The sequence below is a fragment of the Fukomys damarensis genome, unplaced genomic scaffold (assembly GCF_012274545.1).
Source record: "Fukomys damarensis isolate Sample0158 unplaced genomic scaffold, DMR_v1.0_HiC HiC_scaffold_22, whole genome shotgun sequence".
Taxonomy (NCBI): domain Eukaryota; kingdom Metazoa; phylum Chordata; class Mammalia; order Rodentia; family Bathyergidae; genus Fukomys; species Fukomys damarensis.
The window spans coordinates 22,746,573-22,767,110 of NW_022900934.1; the positions used below are offsets into that span (position 1 = coordinate 22,746,573).

The following is a 20,538-nucleotide window of genomic DNA, read 5'->3' on the forward strand; positions in this document are numbered from 1 at the left end:
TGGGGTGAAGCCTGCTTGGGACAAGAACTCTTCTTTTTATTGTTGTATCTCCAGGTCATCAGAAACAGTCATGGTAGTTCTTGTGAGGAATTGGGGCACATGGGAGGGGTGCCAAGTTGCTCTGTGTCTGAGGCTTTGGAATGCAACTGATGATAACAGCAGGAGGATCTCTGAAATCAAGGGCCGCTCCAGTTTTGGGAAATTAAAGACTGGAGCCTCTGAACAGGACAAGGGGATTTAGGAGGAGAAAGCTAAAGTGGACCCAACCAACCATACCCCTTGTCACCCACTTCCCAGGCAAGGCTTACTACCTGTTTTCTATCAGACTCCCATTCAGCCAGGGGAAGGTAGAAACTGAAGCTCGTTTTCCGTTTTTTTTGTTTTTTTTTTTTTTTGTATAGGGGATTGAACTTGGGACCTTTCACTTCCCCTGTGAACCTACATTTAACTTCCAAAAAAATCACCCACTGATATCTCAGACTCCCAAGACAATCCAGGGTTTCTTGTTTTTTAAGCATCCTGTAGAACAAGAGATCAGTTCTCTTGGACTTTCACTTCTACTTCTTGTCAGAAATGACGATGCTGCCAAGGCAGGTCTGTCATAGGAGATTCTGTAAAAGCTTGTCAGCTTAGCAAGGACTGGGCGAACAGAGAACCCACAAATGTGCTTTTAGCATAGGTATAGCGTCTTTTCTGATGAAGGGATTTATTTACTGGTGAAGGAGGGAATTCTGGCTCCATCTTTGCAGAACCTGGCAAGACTGCTGCCTTGGAGAGTCCAGGATAAGAGCAGATGAATGGAGAGGCCAGGGCTGCATTCAGTGGGAAGGGGCCTCTCACAGCTCGTGTGTTTGCAGAGTTAGCCAGTTTCGATGCCTTCGGGGAGCTCCACCACCACTGGGGCACAGTCCTCAGGCTCTGAGGCAAAGTCCCACCGAAACTTCTTGGTCAGATGGGCTTGGAACTTTTCAGCTTTCTTCCTCAGGGTGGGATCCACAGCAATGCTGCAGGCTGAAGAAAAAAAAACCTACAGAGAACAGAGAGTAAGTCATTCCTGAGAACAGAGGGACCAAGAAAGCTGTGGAAATTTCCTCCTGGTGTTCAGCTCTCTGGGGCAGCTGATCAGTTGCTGGTGGCACAGGCCCAGGACACCTGCCGTATCCCCCTGCCCCCACGAAAGAAGGTCCAAACCCAGCTAAGATGCTGGAACAGAGCTGGAATGGAAAATTACTATGCTGGACAGAGGTACCCTTGGAGAATACGGCCAGTGGGACCACCACCACTGTTCCATTCCTGGGGGGTGGAGGAGTGTCTATGAAGCACCTGGGCAGTAACTCAGAGGAACCAGCAACTGCACTAGCTGGGACGAAGAACACACCGAGGCCCTTGGCTAATGAGGCTGAATTGCTGTTCTAATTTTCTAAATGGGTTAGGGACTGCCAGTTTGATGCTTCCATCTGACTTAAAAGCTATCTTTGATGTTTAGTTTAAAGAATGCTATCATTGTTTAAATTGTAGTAAAACACATGTACTTAACATTCAAATAATTTTTTCTAAACCTTTTTAAGTGTACAGTTCTGTGGCATTAAGTACACATACACTGTCATGCAACCATTACCACCAGCCATCCACAGAACTTTTTCATCTTTCCCAACTGAAACTCTGTACCCATTAAACACTAAATCTCTATTTTCTCTTCCCCCAGCCCCTGGTAACTGCTGTCTTCAAGGTTCACCTGTGTTACAGTACATATTAGAATTTCATTCCTTTCCAATTTGAATAATAGTCCATTGTATATATGTACATTTTATTTGTCTTTTCATCCCTTGATGGTCATTTGAGTTATTTCTACATTTCAGGTATAGTGAATAAAGTTGCCATGAATATGGCTGTACAAATACAGTACTTAAGTCTCTACTTTAAAAAAAATTTTTTTTTTTTGGTATAGACCTTGGAGGGAACTGCTGGATCATATGCTAATTCTATATTTAGTTTTTAACTGCCACACTGTTTTCCACAGCAGCTGTACTATATGACATTCCCAGCAGCAGGGCACAAGGATTCTGATTTTTTTTTTTAATTGAGTTTATTGGTACATTTTAGGTATACAGTACAGTTACATTCATCATTGGGATCTTGTACCTTTACATGACAGATCTTGGTTCTCATTTTTTCCCCTTGTCCCTGCCCTCCCTTCACTCCCTCCTCCCCTCCCCATTTACAAACACTTTATTTCCATTTTCTCATATTTTTTTGGATTCTGATTTCTCTATATCCTGGCTAACATTGGTGATTTTCTGTTTTTTGTTTTTGTTAATAGCTAGCTGCTCTAATGGGTGTGACTTTGTATTTCAATGTAGTTTTGATTTGCATTTTCTCTTTGGTTTGGTTTTGTTTTTTGAGACAGGGTCTCATTACGTAGTTGAGACTGACCTGGAACTCACTATGTAGCCCAGGCTGGTCTCAAATTCAGTGATTCGGCTGGGGATTTAGCTCAGTGGTTCAGTGGCCTGCTTTGCAAGTGCAAGGACCCCAGTTCAATCCCCGGTACAAAAAAAAAAAAAAGATTCAGTGATCCTCCTGCCTCAGCCTCCCAAGTGCTGGGATTACAGGCGTGCACCACCGCACCCGGCTAATCTGCATTTTCTTAATGATCAGTGAGCATCTTTAATGTGCATCTTTTACTGGCCATTTGTAAGCTATACATTTCTTTGGCAAAATACAGTTTCCTTTGACCATTTAAAAAATAGGACTGTTTTGTTGAGTTGTATCAGTTCTTCACAGATTCTAAACATTCATCTCTTCTTTGTTTTGGTTTTTAGTTTGTTTTTTTTTTTGGTAATGGGGAACTTGGGACCTTGCTCTTTTGAGGCAGGCACAATGCCACTGAGCTAAATCCCTGGCCCTTCATCTCTTATTCTAATGTTTTCATGAATTTAGTTTTATCTAATACAAACATGGGCAGGGGAAAAGAACAATTTTCTCCACATCTAATAGCCCATTCCAGACGGTTCTGGATCTCAATTCCCTCTAAAAATAACAGCAAACCCACTACTCCTTACACTGTCTTACTGGTCTCAAAGAAGCTTCAGCATATCCAACCGTATCCTCATCAGACCTCACGCTTGCCAGGCAGGCCCTGTGCTGCTGAGCTACATCCCTGGCTCTAGAATATGTATTTTAAGGACATGGAGGATGAGAGGTATGAAATGGCTAAATCAAAGGCATCCAAAAGGAAAAGAATGGTCTTTTCCATACTGCCACCTGCTGCCCCACAGGACCCCAAAGGCATGGACATGAGGGCAGAAGCAGCAGCTCTTTGATTCACATTACCTTATGCCAGCTGGCCTGCAGATCACCATGGAAGAACACCATGCCTCCAGGAGATCTGACTTGACAAAGGTTTGCGGCATCTTTAGAGCTGCTTTTAGGAACAAAATGTCCCTCCTCCCACCTCTCCACAGTCTGTCAGAGGCACCAAATAATTTATCAATAATTATGTGATGGTGCTGGAGAGAAAAGGCTCATCCTGTGGAGGTGGTGGCTTGTGTACCAGACCCTGACTGCCACTGGCTCCCATGATACCCCCTTGTGACGTGGCTTATGGAAAAGCCCAAGCTGAAATGAAATGTTCCAACCTCTATTCTCCTAGTACTGTGCCCAAGGCTCTCACACTGTACTTGTGTCATGGTGGTGTATGCCTGCAAGAGTAGGGAACAGGCTTAATTATCAATGTGCCCCACATAATACATCACTCAGGACCTGGCAGAGAGTTAGAACCCAAAGGATGTTCACTGAATGCTAAGAATGAGACACAGGTTGTCTTGCATTTAGCAATGGCCAGAAGTGGGGGGCTGGAACAAGCTGGCCTCAATCATCATCCACCTTCTCCACACACCTCGAGATATGCCCGAGAGTAGAATCAACTAGAAGTGGGTACAATAGAAAGCTTTAGTTTTAAAACTGCAGCTTCTAATTTGAAAAGTGTTTTGTCTTTTTTAAAGAACTTGTCCATTTAATATTTCTACAAACCTGGCAGGCAGAAGGACAGGAAATTACTACTCCCATTGTACAGACAAGGATGCTAGGTGTGCTGCATCATGCCGTGCTAAACACTGAGCAAGGCCCAGTCCACGTAGGCATATCTATCTCAATTTAATCCTTTCCCCCAAAAGATTGTGCTTTGTTTTGATGAAGACTAAACACATTCTTGATATTTAATTTTCAGCACTGCTTTGTGTGTGTGGTGGCGGCGGTGGGGGGACAGGGACCTGCAATGTGCACGTGCTTCTCTCCAAGTGTCCTCTGCAGGCCTCTAGGACCCAGGGCACAACCAGGTTTATTAAAAAAAAAAACAACAAAACTTCACTGAGGTATAGTCTGCACAAAGTTAAATTCACTCACTGTTAAGTGTTAATTCATCTGAACAACTATACATTGCTATACAACCACCACATGATATGTATGTTCAGCATTCTTTTGGAATTTAGTTGAGTCTCGAGGCCCATGTAGATTTGTGTGGCTATCACTACAATTGGGATTTAGAACAGTTTGGTTATTCCAGAAAAACGCCTTGGTGCTGGCCCTTGGCAGCCAAAGCCTCCCCCTACCCCATCCCCTAGCATCTCTGATTTATTTTTGATCCTACAGTGGCACAAACTAGATACTTTAAAAAATAAATCAGAAAAGATACTTTAAACATACTTAGTTTCCCAACAACAATTTATTCTGATTTTGCTATTTTCAGGTTAACTTTTGCCTTCCTTAGAAAACTTAGCAATAATCTTGCTATTTGATTCACTAAGGTGAAATCAAATAAACATTTTCCAACATCTGTGAGGTATGAATCATCTTAATTTTGGCAGGTTAATCCTAGATATTTTTAAAATACCTTTGAAATAGAATGGTCACATTTTCAAACAAATGCATTTATCTAAAATAAGCATGCCCATTAGGTGTTTTTCTTCAAATATTAAAAAAAAGTATCAACACTTTAATCATTAAATCAATTATAACATTTAAAATTACCCTAGTCATTAATGTGAAAGTTTTTTTTTTAAACCTAAATTAAATAAATTGAGTGCAGTCATGTTACCTTGAGAAATTCAAAGTATTAAGGTAGGTAGCTTTGATGTTATCATATCCTATTTTTTGGTTAATTGAAAAAGAAGAAATTTCCTAATTTTTTCAATTCCCAATTTGGCTTAGAATAAAACTGACCAGAAGTAGAATGTGTTATTACCACTTTCATCTGAAAAAGTGGTGCTAAAATCAAGACTATCACTTTCTTTTTTTTGTTTGTTTGTTTTTTTGAGACAGGGTCTCACTATGTAGTTGAGACTGAACTGGAACTCACTATGTAGCCCAGGCTGGTCTCATCCTCACAGTGATCCTCCTGACTCAGCCTCCCGAGTGCTGGGATTACAGGCATGCACCACCACACCCGGCTTAAAACTGTCACTTTCCAATGATGGCAAGGAAGGTAAAAATCCTGTTGTCTAAGGTAAATTTAAAGAATCTGCAGTATTTTACCTGGGGCTCTAGTTATACATAAGAGTCCACCACAGGCTGCTCTGTGATCATGGGCAGAAATGTTTGAACTCTATCCTCATCTGTACAATGGGATTATAAACTAACTTCTAGCATTATTGTGAGGGCTAAGTGAGCATGCAAGCAATAGCTGATAATAGGAGGTATACGAGCAATAGGTAAATTTATCACACTTGGTGTTAGAAAATTGCTACAGAAATCATTATCAGAGTCAGTGTTTTCCTTAAGAGTTAAAGATGGACATTGGCATTTAGAATATTGGCAAGACACAAAGCTGGAAATCATCTATAGACTACTATATCTAAAAAAGAACCTCCCCCTACAAAAACAGGTTTTGTGACTGTGCCTAAGTGCTATGCAATCAGCAATAAGAATCCTTAGTTTGTATGTAAATCTTTCTAACATATTACTATTAAATTCAGATTATCCTTTCACTGGTTTTAAACAAATTATAGTGACCTAATTTATTTTAAATAAAAGAAAAACTATTTTTGTGAAACAAATAATTTTTATACAAGCTAAATCCAGTAAAAAATCAGTGGCATCTACTCAAAAGTGCCTAACGTAGGAAAGTTGAAAAACAATAGCGGAGGCCATTATGGGGCTGATTTTACCCATGCTAATGCAGCTGTCTTTAACGTCTTTAAGTGCTTACACACACAAACACCAGTTCCTCTCCATGGGCAGTAGCCGTTTAAGCTCCTAAGTAAGGAAGCAGCTCCACTTATTTGCCTGCCTGGGGTGAGAGCAGGCAGCTAGTGAGGAAAACTTTTATGGGTTGATTCATTCAGTCACAAACACCCTGAGTGAGTGCCCCCATGCGGGGGACTGGATTCTCACTGCCAACATGGCATCAGTATGATTCTCCATTAAAAAAAAAGTTTCTAAATAACCTTGTCCATATTGTCCCTTTTAAAACATCAATAATCCCTTAAGCTCATGGACAAATGTCCCCCTTCAGTTAAGCCATTTGTGACCCTCTGTCCCTCAAATCTCAATCCCAGTCAGAATGAATCACTCTCTCTTTGATGTTTCTAATGCTCTTCAATCAGACTTCACTATTTATACTGCCACAGGAATACTCTTTCCATCTAAAAACAACCAATAACACAAAATGAGAGAAGTGTTAGGCTTTGGTTAGGTGTTGAAAATAACCAGTTGAACAAAAGACTGGCCTTGTGTTAAAGGAGCTCATGGCTTTGTGGGGGTGTCAGGCAGAGAATATATTTATTTCAGAAACCAAAACTCATGCAATATACTAGTGATAAATATACAGCAGGTTAAAAGTATGGAAAGGAGGGAGAGAGATGAGACAGCCCCAGAGAGGGATACCTACAGGGCATGTTGTAGAAAGAACAAGTACACACCAGGTAGAGGAAAAATTAGGTTCCATCCAGAAGGCATGAAACTCAGATGTAAAGTTTTGCTTATGTAAGGTGTAAAGGTTCTACAGACCTTCTGGTTAACTTTATGCTCAGAGTTGTACAATTAGTTGTACGTTAGTACAATACTGTACTGAACATTTAAAAATCTGTTAATAAGAAGATAAAATAAATTTCTTATGTCTTCTTTACAATTAAAAAAGAAGGTCTAGGCATTGTGGCACATGCCTAAATCCCAGATACTCAGGTGCCTGAGGCAAGAGAATCAATTGAGCCCAGAAGTTCAAAGCCAGCCTGGAGAACATAGTAAGATCTCATCTCTTAAAAAAACAAATAGAAGAAGGCATGAAATAGTATGGTCTTTCTTCAAGGGAACCTGTGAGGAGCCCACTGACACTTGTTTGATGGTAAAACAGTGAATGGAAAGAGAAGCTGGAGAACAGGAAAAGAGCCAGATCAGAATGTGCCTTGGAACCAGTGTTTGGGCTTTCAATTTCCTAGGCAGTGAGGAGCCACAGAGAAACACGATTAGTGCTACATTTTGGAACAACTCAGGTATGGAATGCGGATGGACTAAGGTAAGCATGAGGGCTAATAAACTCTGATGCAGTCTAGGCGAGACCAAAAGGCCTGGGCTAGGGTAATGATGCAGGGGCAGGACTACCTTCTCAAACACGGAACACTATATAGAATTACTTGGTTAATTCATCTATTTAGTTTCCCACCAAAATGTAAGTTCTACTCAGGAATTCTGTCTTGCTCACAATTCCACCCCCACAGCCTTGTATACAACAGAGGCTCAGTCAATACTTGCTGAACAATTCCCTTGAGGGCAAGAACCCTGGCTCTTGTGTGTATTCCTCAACTCTTTTGGTATAATGTTATATATAAAAAAGGCTCAAAAATATTTATATTTTGGTACTGGGGATCAAACTCAGGACCTTGCACTTGTGGGGCAGGCATCGTGCCACTGGGCTAAATCCCCAGCCCTTTTGATGTATTTTTAAAGGCATACGTCCTGCCGGGCATGGTGAATATATTTGTAATTCCAGCACTCAGGAGGTTGAGGCAGGAGTACTGCTGTGAGTTTGAGGCCAGCTTGCTGGACTACATAGTGAATTCAAGGGTATACTGAACTGTATAGTGAGACCCTATCTCAAAAAAAAAAAAAAAAAGGCAGACCTCTGTCCCGATTTTTTCCAAATAACAACAAATTTTCTGAAAAAATAATTTTTTCTTGCACAACCCACGTGGATATCTAGCAATCCAGCTGGGTCCTTTTCTGCTTTCTTTCCTATACTGGTGCAACAGTATCCATTTCATATAAGGGGGAACGCACCACTCCTTTTGGCTGTAGTCACTGTTGGAGACAAGTCAGCAGTCTGATCCTTCCTCATACTGCTCTACAACCCACAACCAATAACTCTGGTGGAGCAGAGTTCTACACAGAGGAAGAATAAAGAGATTTAATTTCTCTGTTACATCAAGAACCAATAAAAGGGTAGTTTAATATTCTTCTGAAGCAGATTACACCAGGTGCAGCCATCATCTGATTTATCCCTATGGTCTAGCACCAGTTCAACTGCTAGAGTTTCAAGTCAGCCTACCCATAGCACTCTTCCAACAGCACCTTAGTTTCAGAAAAGCATTCTGTATCTCCAAGAAAGAAGGCCCTCATGGTGTCTCCACCAGTCAATCAAGAACCCTTTCTGGGATAGCCACACTGTTTCTGGCATACAGGGGCATAAGCACAAGCACAAATCCTGACTTCTACTATGTGGTTTTTAATGATTTAATCTTTCTCAGTCTCATACTCTCCACTGCCTTACAGGGTTCCAAGAGATTAGATGAGGGAACATATATAATGTGATAAATATGGTGCCTAGTACCCAGAGGCATTTAATGAATGTTAGTTTCTTCCCTTACCCCAAATGAGAGAGGGAGGTAAGGGAAGAGCCACACTGTATGAAACAGGCCTGGCCCGGGTGGGGGGGCAATGGGGGGACTAACGCATAGGGAAAAGAGCACCTTGTGGGAGAAAAGGTATGGAAACAGCTAGCTGCTTTTGTCTTTTCTATACTTGAGAAAGTTACAAAATATGAGTGACAAGAAGCTGTCCTAAGTATAAAGGAAACTAATCTGTTTGCAAAGGAGGAAATACAACAGGATGAAGATTACAAGTTGTTTGAAGCTTCTTCCCTAATTACCACTCATAATGAAAATTTAATTGCCAAGTTAAAAGCAAATTTCGCTTTTTCTGTCAGAGAATCTCTGCAGAAACTGGCACATTTTGTTTGAACAGGAAATCAAAGTTTCTTTAATGCTTAAATGAGATCTAAGAAGCTGCAGATGTTTCACTGGGAATAACAAGCTTCAAAACTCTGCCCTATTGGGTTGCAGCAACTTATGGCTATAGTGAGAAAAGAAAAACTGTTTTGAGCTGATGCTGAGGTTCGGATAAAATTTCTCCACTAATGGTTCATGTGTTGGAAGCTTGGTCCCCAGAGCAGTGATACTGAAAGAAGGACCCAATAGAAGGTTGTTAGGTCACTGGAGCAGTGCCCTTGGAAAGGATTAATACACTGTCACCAGCTTGAACCACTGAAGGTAAATGCATGACTATCCCATTGAGCAGCTTGTACCACTGGTGATACAAACACATCTAATCACTTTTATCAATTTTTTTACTAATAAAATTAATAAAATGCTGACCGATGGGACAGTCATGCATGTATCACGGGTAGGTCAAGCTGCCCAGCAGAGACATGTGAATTATGAACCTTGTATACCCCATTGTGAATGTATTAATGTAGTTTTCATGTGATCCCTGGGTTAGTTCTTGAGGGAGGATTGTTATAAAAGAATAAGACAGCCATGCCCTGGACTCCCTGGTTTTGTCTAGGCGGGATCTCTTCCTCTCGTAAGATATGATATGATCTGTTGTTAAGGTCTGCTCTGGAGGCCAAACCAATGAGGCTATCTGATTGGAACTTTCAGCTTGCAGAACTCTGAGATAAATAAACCTCTTTTTTTTTTTTATAAGTAGCCTGCCTCAGGTATTTCATTATAGGAATGAAAAACTGACCAAGACAACTTAGTAACCCCAACAGGTGAAGGAGATTCAAATTCTAAATACCCGCACCGCTATACCCTCTGAGGATGAGGTAAAGAACATGTGGTGCAGAGAGAGGGTCTCTGCTATAGAGGAAGTTACAACAGAGTAGGAGACAAAACTAGGAAACACCTTAAGGTTAGTAATTGAAATTAAGAAAACTTAGGGTCATGGAAGCAACAAACAAAAAACTAATTCTTCTGAAAGGCTTGCATACCCTTGCTTCATTCTGACTCACTTGAGTGTCAGCCAGAAGACTGCTCACCTGTAAGGTGCTGGTAAGGAAGTTGTCCTGGGAGACAATGTCCACAAAGAAGTCAGCAGGGATCTCACCAAGCTGGTGATACAGGATGGAGATAAGGTTGATGTACAGAGTGTGGTGCTTCACCATGGCTGCTTCTGACCGGCACAGGAGGTTCAGGAGCCGCTTCCAGTGCTCAAATGCCTCATATACATTGCCCAGCAAGAAACACACAAAGGCAAACTGGAGTTCACCTGAAAGGTACAGGGAGGAGAAATGATCATGAGGCCGAAGAACATGATGCCAGCAAACTTAACCCCACATATTTCACAGAGCCATCAATTCCACTGGCCTCAGAACCAGGGACCTTTTATCTTTGTTATTCCAGCAGAGCCTAGCATGGGATTTTACACCTAGTAGGTGCTCAGTAAATGTTCGCTGAACTGTTTTAAATTCAAGCCAGGAAGACCAAACCACGGCTCTGAGTTTCTACAAAATCATACTGCAAGACAACAGATAAATTAGTTTTTGGTTGGCATTTTAACAGTTTATAGAATTTGTCCATTGATATGCTCAGTGGACCCCAACACCGACCGCCCACCAGAATTACTAGGAGAGCTTGTTAAAAGCAAAGCTGTCCAAGTACCCTCAGGGATTTTAGATGACAAGAGATGATGGTGCCAGGATTTTTATTTTATTTTTATTATTTTTTTTTTGTGTGGTACCGGGGATTGAACTCGGGTCCTTGCACTTGCGAGGCAGGTGGCGGAACCACTGGGCTAAATCCCTGGCCCTGGGATTTTTAATTTTAACAGCTTCTCAGGTGATTCTGATTCAGAAGACTGCTCCAGGGTCAAGGAAATGCTACACGACACACTGTCCTCTGTTCAAATTCTCAAAGTGAGAAAAAAATATGAGAAAATAAAAAAATGGAAATAAAGTGTTTGTAAATGGGGAGGGGAGGAGGGGGTGAACGGAGGGTAGGGACAAGGGGCAAAAAATGAGAACCAAGACCTGTCATGTAAAGGTACAAGATCCCAATGATGAATGTAACTGTACTGTATACCTAAAATGTACCAATAAACTCAATGAGAAAAAAACAACAACAAACAAAAAGCAAATTCTCAAAGTGATCACAGATGGTAGTGTGTGTGTGTGTATGTGTGTGTGTGTGTGTATAATATATATCTAAGTCTTTCACAATGTGAACAGCAGAAAGATAAAATAGATTCCTTACTGGATGGGAACACTTGTAGAGCCTCCCCAAACAAGAAAATTCAAGAGTACTTACTCCAGGGCTATCCTGCCATCCAGCTTATTTTAAAATCAGATTTCTGTGATTTAATCTATATAAGCAGCTTGACAACTAAGAGCATCTGGAGCCAAACTGCTTGGATTCAAATCTTAGCTCTATTACTTAACAATTGTGTGACCTTGGGCAAGTTATTTAATCTATTTATATTTCAAGCCAGGTGTGGTTGCAGACGCCTGTAATCCCAGCAGTGGGGAGGCTGAGGCAGGAGGACCACTGTGAGTTCAAAACCAGCCTGGGCTACATAGTGAGTTCCAGGTCAGTCTCAACTACATAGTGAGACCATGTCTCAAAAAACAAAAAAAAAAAACAACAACAAATAAATAAATAAACAAACAAATAAAAATTAAAAAAATTTATATATTTCAATTTATTTGAGAGTTATAGTAAAGATTAAATGAATTGCTATAATGCATGTAAAACATTTAGAATGCTCAGCACAAAGCAGCACTAAAAATGTTACTAATCTCAGTTTACACTGGATGCCTGTCTCAAAGAAGCCTCATGATCCAGAAGCCACTGTCCATGGGAAAGCAACAGGGTCTCTGGTTGCCACAGATATACTGTGACTGGTCAGAAATGTCCTCTCTGGCTTCAAAGGTGACTGTAAATTTAACAACGTATATATATATATGTGGGCCACATAAAGAACAGATTAGCACACCATCAAATGCCTCCTTATTGCGTGGCATTTGATTTGAAACCTCCAGAGATGTAGGAAAACTAGCCTGTTCCAAGCTTGTGGAACCACATCTGATTTGCGTGAGTCATTATCTGGTCTAGATATTTTGGATGTTTGACCAAAATTTCAAAGTTCAGCCAAATTTTCTTTGTGTAATAATTTACTTCTCCAGTTGGCAGTTATCTGGTTAGTTTGCAAAAATTAAACATTATCCTGTTCTTTGCATTTAGGATACTTAAACTTGTGCGTTTCTGACCATTACAGTTTGGACCTTGAATGTTCCCCACACTTGCAGTAAAGGCTTGGTCCCTAGCTAATGGCACTACTGGGAGGTGCTGAAAATTTTAGGAGGTGGGGCCCAGTCGGAGGAAGTTAGTGTCACTGGGGATGTGCACTTGAAGGGAATCCTGGGACTCCTTGGCCCCTTCCCCTCTCTTTATTTCCTGGACTGCCATGAGGTAAACAGCTTCAACTCTATGACATGCTACCGTCACAATGTTCTGCCTACTACAGGCCCAGAAGCAATGAAGCTAAGTGATCATGGACCAAAACCTCTGAAACCACGAGCCAATGAAATCTTTACTCCTTTCAGTTAACCTTCTCAGTTATAATTTCACAACAATGGAAAGCTGGTAACACACCAACTTTTCTAAAATTGAAATCACAAGATTATTTTGCTTAATTGCAAGTTTAAGAGTTAGAAAACAGGATTTTTATTCATTCTTAAACCAGGATTTCAAGTGTTGCTATTTACATCAAAATATGTACTATGGAACACTAACAGACACCCATTAAGCCGGGCGTGGTGGTGCAGCCTGTAATCCCAGCACTCAGGAGGCTGAGGCAGGAGGATCGCTGTGAGTTCGAGACCAACCTGGGCTACACAGTGAGTTCCAGGGAAGTCTGAACTACATAGTGAGACTCTGTCTCAAAAACCGAAAAAAAAAAAAAAGACACCCATTAAAAGGTCCCATATAAAGCCAGGGATTTAGCTCAGTGATGCCACCGCCTGCCTCACAAGTGCAAGGTCCCAAATTCGATCCCTGGTACCAAAACAAAACAACAAAAAGGGTCCCATATATCATTAACTAAGCCAATGATATAAAAAGTCCTGTATTCAAATATTCCACTATCCTTAAAATAGGAAAATATGTAAAGTATTTATATAGTTTGTAAAAAAAAGTGCATAGCTATTGAAGACATGACAAAGATTTGCTCTCACTAATACTGAAATAGAAATGAGATGCCAATTTTCAGTCATTCAAGCATTTGCTAAAACACCATGCTTAGTGTTATCAAAGGTGATAGGCAACAGCCTCCCAATAACAGCAAGGATGTAAAATAATCTCCTGACAACATACATACTCTGATTTAACAGTTCTAGTCTTACATGTATGTGTAAGTACAGTACACAAAAGGATGTTCAGGAGATCCTATTTGTAACGGGAATAAAGGGGGTTCCTGCAGGTTCATCAACAAAGAACTGGTACAGTAACTATGGGACACCAAAGAGCCACTAAAAGGGGTATATGTTTCAGTGACATAAGAAATTTTTGTATTAGAGCAGACTACAAAATAGTGTACTTTAATCCTTTATAAAAGTCATATATAGCCAGGTGTGGTGGTGCACACCTATAATCCCAGCATTTGGGAGGCTGAGATCACTATGAGTTCAAGGACAGCCTGGGCTACACAGTGAATTCAAGGCAAGCCATAACTATACAGTGAGACCTGTCTCAAAAAAGTTATACATATAGTATATAAATATATAAATGAATTTTTAAAAGGCTAAAATGTATACAAAAGAATGAAATGAGATACAGAAAATATATAGGAAAAAATAAAAATAAAAGTAAATATACCAAATGTGAAAATGGTTATTTCTAGGTGGTAGGATTTAGAGTGAATTTTAATTTTTTTCTTCTATGGTGAATATCTATTATTTTGTAATAAGAAGGAAAAGCAACAATAAAACCATAACAATTAGGGCCGGGGATTTAACTCAGTGGTTCTAGCGCCTGCCTGACAAATGCAACAACCCAAGTTCGATCCCCATACCAAACAAAACAAAACAAAACCATAACAATTAAAAATCACTCTGAGCCAGGTGTGGTGGCACACACCTTTAATCCCAGCACTCAGGAGGCTGAGGCAGGAGGAATGCTGTGAGTTTGAGACCAGCCTGGGCTACATAGTGAGTTCCAGGTCAGTCTCAATTACATAGTGAGAACCTGTCTCAACCCCGCCCCCCAAAATAAATAAATAAAAATCACTGTGGAGCTGGGCATGATGGCACACGCCTGTAATCCCAGCACTCGGGAGGCTGAAGCAGGAGGATAGCTGCGAGTTTGAGACCAGCCTGAGCTACACAGTGAGTTCCAGAGCAGTCTGAACTACACAGTGAGCCCCTGTCTAAAAAAAAAAATCACTGTGATGGTGTAAACTAGTCATCTTAAGATTCTGGAGCAAACTGAGGGGGCAGGTGGGGAGTACTTGGAACACAGACCTAGCCTAGGAACCAGGAGTCCTGGGCTCTACTCTCTGTTCCACCACTGTGTGAATAAAATCCTTTTCTTCAGCAGGGCTTGTCCATATCAGAGGTTTCTAACCACAGAAGTATATGCCCTGGGATCACCCAGGCTGCTTGATTATTGATTGGTTAGATAGCCAGATAAATTACTGAAGCTCCTCTACAGATATGATTCAGATTTTCCAAGGGTAAGGGTAAACACTCATTAATATCTTTAAGAAGTATACTGGTTGAGCCTGCCTCCTAGCCAGATTTGGGAATCATTCGACTAAATGCATCTAAAACACCCTACTACCCAAAGAAAAAAAACCCAACAGAAACTACTCTACTAACATCACCCCCCTGGCCCATCCCCAAAAACTCCCATTCCTTCTCACCGAGCACATCCTGGGGGCTACTGGGGAACTGCTTGCTGAGCACAGTCTCCAGTGCATAGCTCAAGTCCATGCTGTGCCTGGTAATCTCTGCTGGTGTAGCACCTGCTGGGAACATCTGTGTGGGTAGCTCTGAGAAGCGGATCTCTGTCCCAGCTCTGGGCTTCATCTCAGGCAGTCGAGCTAGGCCCTCCTGATAACTTTTGCACTCAGTGCCACAGAGGGGTAGATTCTGCCCCACCCGGTCCTTGGTGTGCTTCATGGGTCGTACAGGCAGCACATCTGAGAAGGCACAGATCTGCCGGCTTTCAGGCTGCAGCCTCTCCATTGTGGCCTCACTGACAAAATTGGTGAGTGAGATCCATTTCTTGAGTGTGGCATATGGGTAAGGTCCCAGAAACTGGTCCAGCTCCTGGAGATTGGCCCTCATAGCTTCCACTTCAGCTTCTGGGGCTGGAGACAAGTCTACCTCTTCCCGGAGAGCATTCCAGCGCAGGACTGTCAGCCCTCGCTGCTGCAAGCTAAGAAAGAAGCCCATACGAGGACCCACATCCGTAGGATTGGCTTTGTCCACCGAACTGTAGTGAAGAAAGTGGACACCTGGTGGGATCATCTTCACACCCCGGAACTTGGGTCCTACCTCCCAGGAGTTATAGTCAATGCCAAACTCTGTCCCCCTGGGCACATTCAGGATGACCACAGTGGCCCCTTCAAAGAAGAGGTGCTTGGCTAGGTCAGGGTCCATCTGCATGGCAGCCATGGGGCCAATGGTAGGTGACCCAAAAGGAGAATCCTTCTTGTCTTCTGAAAAAGCTGAGAGAAAGAAATGTTAATCAGATGCTGAACAAGGTGGTACATACCTGTAATTCCAACACTGTAGGAGACTCAGACAGGAAGGATTCAATTTGAGCCCAGCCTGGTGACTCAATGAGACCCTGTCTCAAACAAACAAACAAACAAACATGCTGGAAATGTAGCTTACCCTGGGCTCATCCCCAGGTACCACAAAAATAAATAAATAAATAAATTTATTTCTTTTATCAAAACTTGGGGAAGGTTGCTGCATTTGCTGAGCATTCTCTAAGTGCCAGATGTTGAATCAGACCCCTGACATTATTACCCCCCTTAATCCTCATGACAATCCTGCATCTGTTTTATAATAAGAAAAATGAGGATCAGAGAAAAGAGGAATTTTGTGTTTTGGAGCAAGAACACTCACTTCACAGCTAGAAAGACAGCAATTAAATAAAAATGGTAAGTGCAAAAAAACAGAAGGCCCAAATTTAAGTCTGTGTTCCTGTCCCTTCATGTCAGTGTTCTTTCTATTGGTCACTCTTAGGATCTACTCTCAGAAGTCTCTCACAACAGAGAACGAGGGTGGAAAAAGCCTGCATGATTCATTCTGAACAATAACTACTCCAAAATCATCTAAAGGTACCCTTCTGCCCAGAATTTATCAGTGGAGAGTACCAAAAATTGGAGAAGGATAGTTAAATCAAATATATATCCAGTTTTCCACCAGCATCTAAAACTTACCAAAGGTTTGAGTGGAAAACTTTTCAACCATAAATCTCCCTTTCTTTACAAAACCAAACTGTAGGAAGTGAAACGACTTCTCAGACAGCCACAATCATTGGCAGTTGTGAACCATTTACTCAGAATGAACTCATAGCAGGGCTAGGATCAGTATTTAAAGGAGAAAGACTTTAGAACACTTATTTTGCCTACTTCTCAAATTCCCATGAAGAAACACTGATAATCTCTGTCGGCAGACACTGCCTCATGGTATTTGTAAAAATAGTTACAATATGTACTTGTTTAAACCAATCAAAGACCTTATTCAATTCCACAAATATTCATGAGTTCTATGCTATAATCTTTGCTGGGTCTCAAAAGAAACATCCACAGAATAAGACAATTACTGCCATCCAGACATTTTTAATTTAGCTATAGAAATAAGACCTCAGAATTTCACAAACAGAATAACCGACTGTTTCTTTTTACTCTTCTTACTTTAACAAAACTGTGGAAAGATCAATAAATACTTTTGCAAAAGTGTCAGGAGACTATTTTATCCAAAAATCACTACAAGTGACTATCTAAATTAAACTGTAAATTACAACTTATTAATGGGTTAAGGGATCAATTTAGAAGGTTCTGGCCAGGATTACTTCTTTTACAAAAAAATAACATAATTTTTTAAATATCACAACGCGTCACACATATTTGTTGCTTGTTTTGTTTTTGTGGCACTGAGGATTTGACCCAGTAAGCTAAGTAAGCGCTCTACCCCTGGGCTACACTTCTAGCCCAGGGATAGGTATTATTTTCTGAAACTCTGTGTATCTGTATGAACATCTGGTCATAACATAAAATGTATGTTACTGTAGGTAACAGTCCAAAAAGTTTGAAAGACACTATTCTAAATATGTGTATCTTCTATTTGGAAGTAGGAAGAACATGTTTAAGTGGGAAGGGGAACAAGGGCGGGGAGGAAAAAGGGAAAAAAGAGAATGGAAGGAAAAAATGGAAACAAAGCTTTGTAAATGGGGAGAGGAAGAAAGGATGAAGGAAGGGGAAGGGAATGGGGAAAAAAAGATTTAAGATATATTATGGATAGGTACAAAGTCCTTATGATGAATGTGATCAATGTGTATGACAAATACACACTGGTAAGAAATAAATAAAATATTTGTATCTTTTCTCTCCCTGTACATAACTTGGAATTCAGAGAGTAATTAGCAAACATCTGCTGAATGAACAGAATTTCCATATAGAATGATTGCTCATCAGTTAGCCATCTTCCCTGGTGTGTCTCTAATGCTCTTCGATGAGATACTTCTTTAATTCTAAACACTACCACTCTTCCATTCTTTTCATTATATATCCAGCAGCTGGTACATGACCTGGCACTAGGAGAGCTGGAAAAAGATTTACCGAATGTGTATAGGTCTCTGCTGCGTCCCAATCTTCCTCACGGCCCTAGAATGCAGGAAGTCACATCTAATCACACCCTCCACCACCTCCCTAATCCAAACTATCATCTCTCACACAGAAAGTGTTGGCCCCTTAATCCATTCTCTACCCAACAGAGAGAATGACCTTTTCAGGGCTGGGGATTTAGCTCAGCGGTTCAGTGGCCTGCCTTGCAAGCGCAAGAACCCGAGTTCAATCCCCAATACCAAAAAAAAAAGGAAAAAAAAATAATAATAAAAGAAAAAAGAATGACCTTTTCGAAATGCCAATCTAATCATACCACCACCCACACTTACCCTCTTGAGTGGCTTCCAATGTGGCTCTGGGGAAACCAAAATTCTTGCCATGATCTAAGTCCTCATTCATGGTCTAGCTCTTGGCAGTCCCTCAAGCTTGTTTCACGCCACACTCCCTCCCTCCAACCTCGAAAACTCTATTCCAGCCCCGCTAGCCTCTCTTAGGCCCTCAAATTGGAGAAAACTCTTCCCACCGCACTTCCTTAAATCATTTTTATGATCTCACCTCATTATTCACCTCCCCAATAAAGCTTCCTTGAACTCAGTGTGATACACTCAGGGTGTGTACCTTGTACCTTTCCACTTGAATTATACGGTTACAATTTTACATGTTTGATTGAAATTTGTCACCAAGAGACTTGAGTCTCTCTGTATCCCTAGCACACGTCAGCCTCTTAGTAAACAGTTAATTAAAACATAATATGCATTTTGTAGGCAAGAAACAAAGCTCAGCTTGGGGTAAGACCTTACCCAAAGTCCCGCACAGAGTACGGGAAAAACCAGGTCGGGCGCAGCTAAGGTATCTGGGCCCCAAGCTGTACAGCTAGAAAAAAAAAAGAAAGAAAGAAAGAAAAAAAGAAAGAAAGAAAGAAAAGAAAAAAGAAAGAAGCTACTCCATGCGCCCCGGGAAGTCCTGGTGACAGTGTCTCCAGAGACACCACGACCCACTCACTACCAGACCCCAGACCTATACGCTGCCGTACTGGCAACGTGGCCTAGTTCAGGATACTCCGCGATTCCAAACCAAAAAGAGGGTAGCCTGGCCACACGCAAATGGAAATCAGAAGAAAAAAAAAAAGAGGCCAGCAGGCCCCACTCACCTCCTTCACCCTTCACTCGGGTACCGCGGAAACGGACCGGAAGTCCTGCCCCTGTGGCGCCGGATGGGAGCAACAGTGAGAGAAGTCCCGCGGAGACCTCGGTCGCGGAAGGAAAGGTCCGTACCTACAGGTCCCGCTGGGTCAATTGCTGCTACTATGAGCTTCTCATTTTACCTCCTCAATGTGGACAACAACTTTAATTAAACTATTACCTTTTATATTCCCTTCCAGAAACATATCCACCAGCCGTAGTCATTTGGTCTCAAGCATTCCTAGATCATTGACACATGGGCCACATCATGACTACCCAATACCCACAGTCAGGCTCTTAATTTTGGTTCTTAGCCAGTCTGAGTCACAGTGTCAGAGCTGGCCCCATATCACTCAATTGTAGCTTTCTAGTCACACTCAAATCTTGGTGAAAGCTCCTGAAACCCAGTCCCCACCCGGGAAGGAGCCAGTGGATCTCAATATCAAGGGCAATTGCATCAGTCCCTCTGGCCTTGATCACCTAGTGTCTTTTCTAAACATACCTGAGTTTGGGGAAGCTGCCTGTCTTGCTCTGCATTGTTTCCCTGGAGCCTAGCACAAAATCATCTCACTGCGTATGTTATGCATCAGTTAATGGTAGTAATATGTATTCACAAATGGCTTCTAATTGTGGGCCTAGCCCTGTCCTAGGTGGCTGTATTATGGGGAGCTAACTTTAGATAGAAATTAATATACAGTCAGAAAGGGACTAGGATGTCAAGGAAATCAGCAGAAAAAATAAAGACATTATTATGGCTGTAGGCCCATCTGAAGATTAGGCCTCAAGATAAAGATGCAGTGGCCAAGCCCACATGCCTCCCTTAGGAGATATGCAGTAACTTGGAATTATATTATTATCACCTGTTCCAACAAAGTCCTAATGGATATCAATTGCTCAGGTGAGTGATCAGAGCATCTGGACCCATCTCTTCCTAAAAATGCCTTTGTTCTTTCCATGTACCCTTGCCCTGTGACCCGCTTCCCTATTAGGAAATATTAGCTAAGTAGCTATACTTGTAATCCTATAGGTTGATCATAATTTAGACCCACATTCTACCCATCTCCTGATTTTGCTCTATTAAAATTTCTCAGAGAATTAGGCTGTGGTAATTCACTTTTGGGTCTCCTCCTGTTTTCAGGAGCTACATCTCTCAATAAAATTTTCCTATTCTCTCTCTCTCTTTTTTTTTTTTTTTCCTGTACTGGGGATCAAACTCAGGTCCTCGCACTTG

At 41.4% G+C, this 20,538-nt stretch overlaps 1 protein-coding gene across 1 annotated transcript; it reads right to left on the bottom strand.

Annotated features, from left to right (window-relative positions):
• Positions 1-380: 380 nt before the first annotated feature.
• Aar2 (AAR2 splicing factor) lies at positions 381-19,331 on the bottom strand. Its single transcript, XM_010639996.1, has 4 exons — positions 19,277-19,331; positions 15,187-15,996; positions 10,310-10,539; positions 381-1,027 (listed from the first exon to the last, which is right to left on the bottom strand). The coding sequence occupies exons 2-4, from the start codon at positions 15,941-15,943 to the stop codon at positions 860-862; spliced, it is 1,155 nt and encodes a 384-aa protein (XP_010638298.1). The 5' UTR covers positions 15,944-15,996; positions 19,277-19,331; the 3' UTR covers positions 381-859.
• Positions 19,332-20,538: the final 1,207 nt, after the last annotated feature.

Excerpts from the sequence above, each read along its gene's own strand:
- Aar2 (XM_010639996.1), bottom strand. The coding sequence starts at position 15,943 with ATGGCTGCCATGCAGATGGACCCTGACCTAGCCAAGCACCTCTTCTTT. Across the intron at positions 10,540-15,186 it reads TAGCCCCCAGGATGTGCTCG|GTGAACTCCAGTTTGCCTTT; the intron begins GTGAGAAGGAAT and ends TGTACCTTTCAG. Across the intron at positions 1,028-10,309 it reads TCCTTACCAGCACCTTACAG|GTTTTTTTTTCTTCAGCCTG; the intron begins GTGAGCAGTCTT and ends TGTTCTCTGTAG.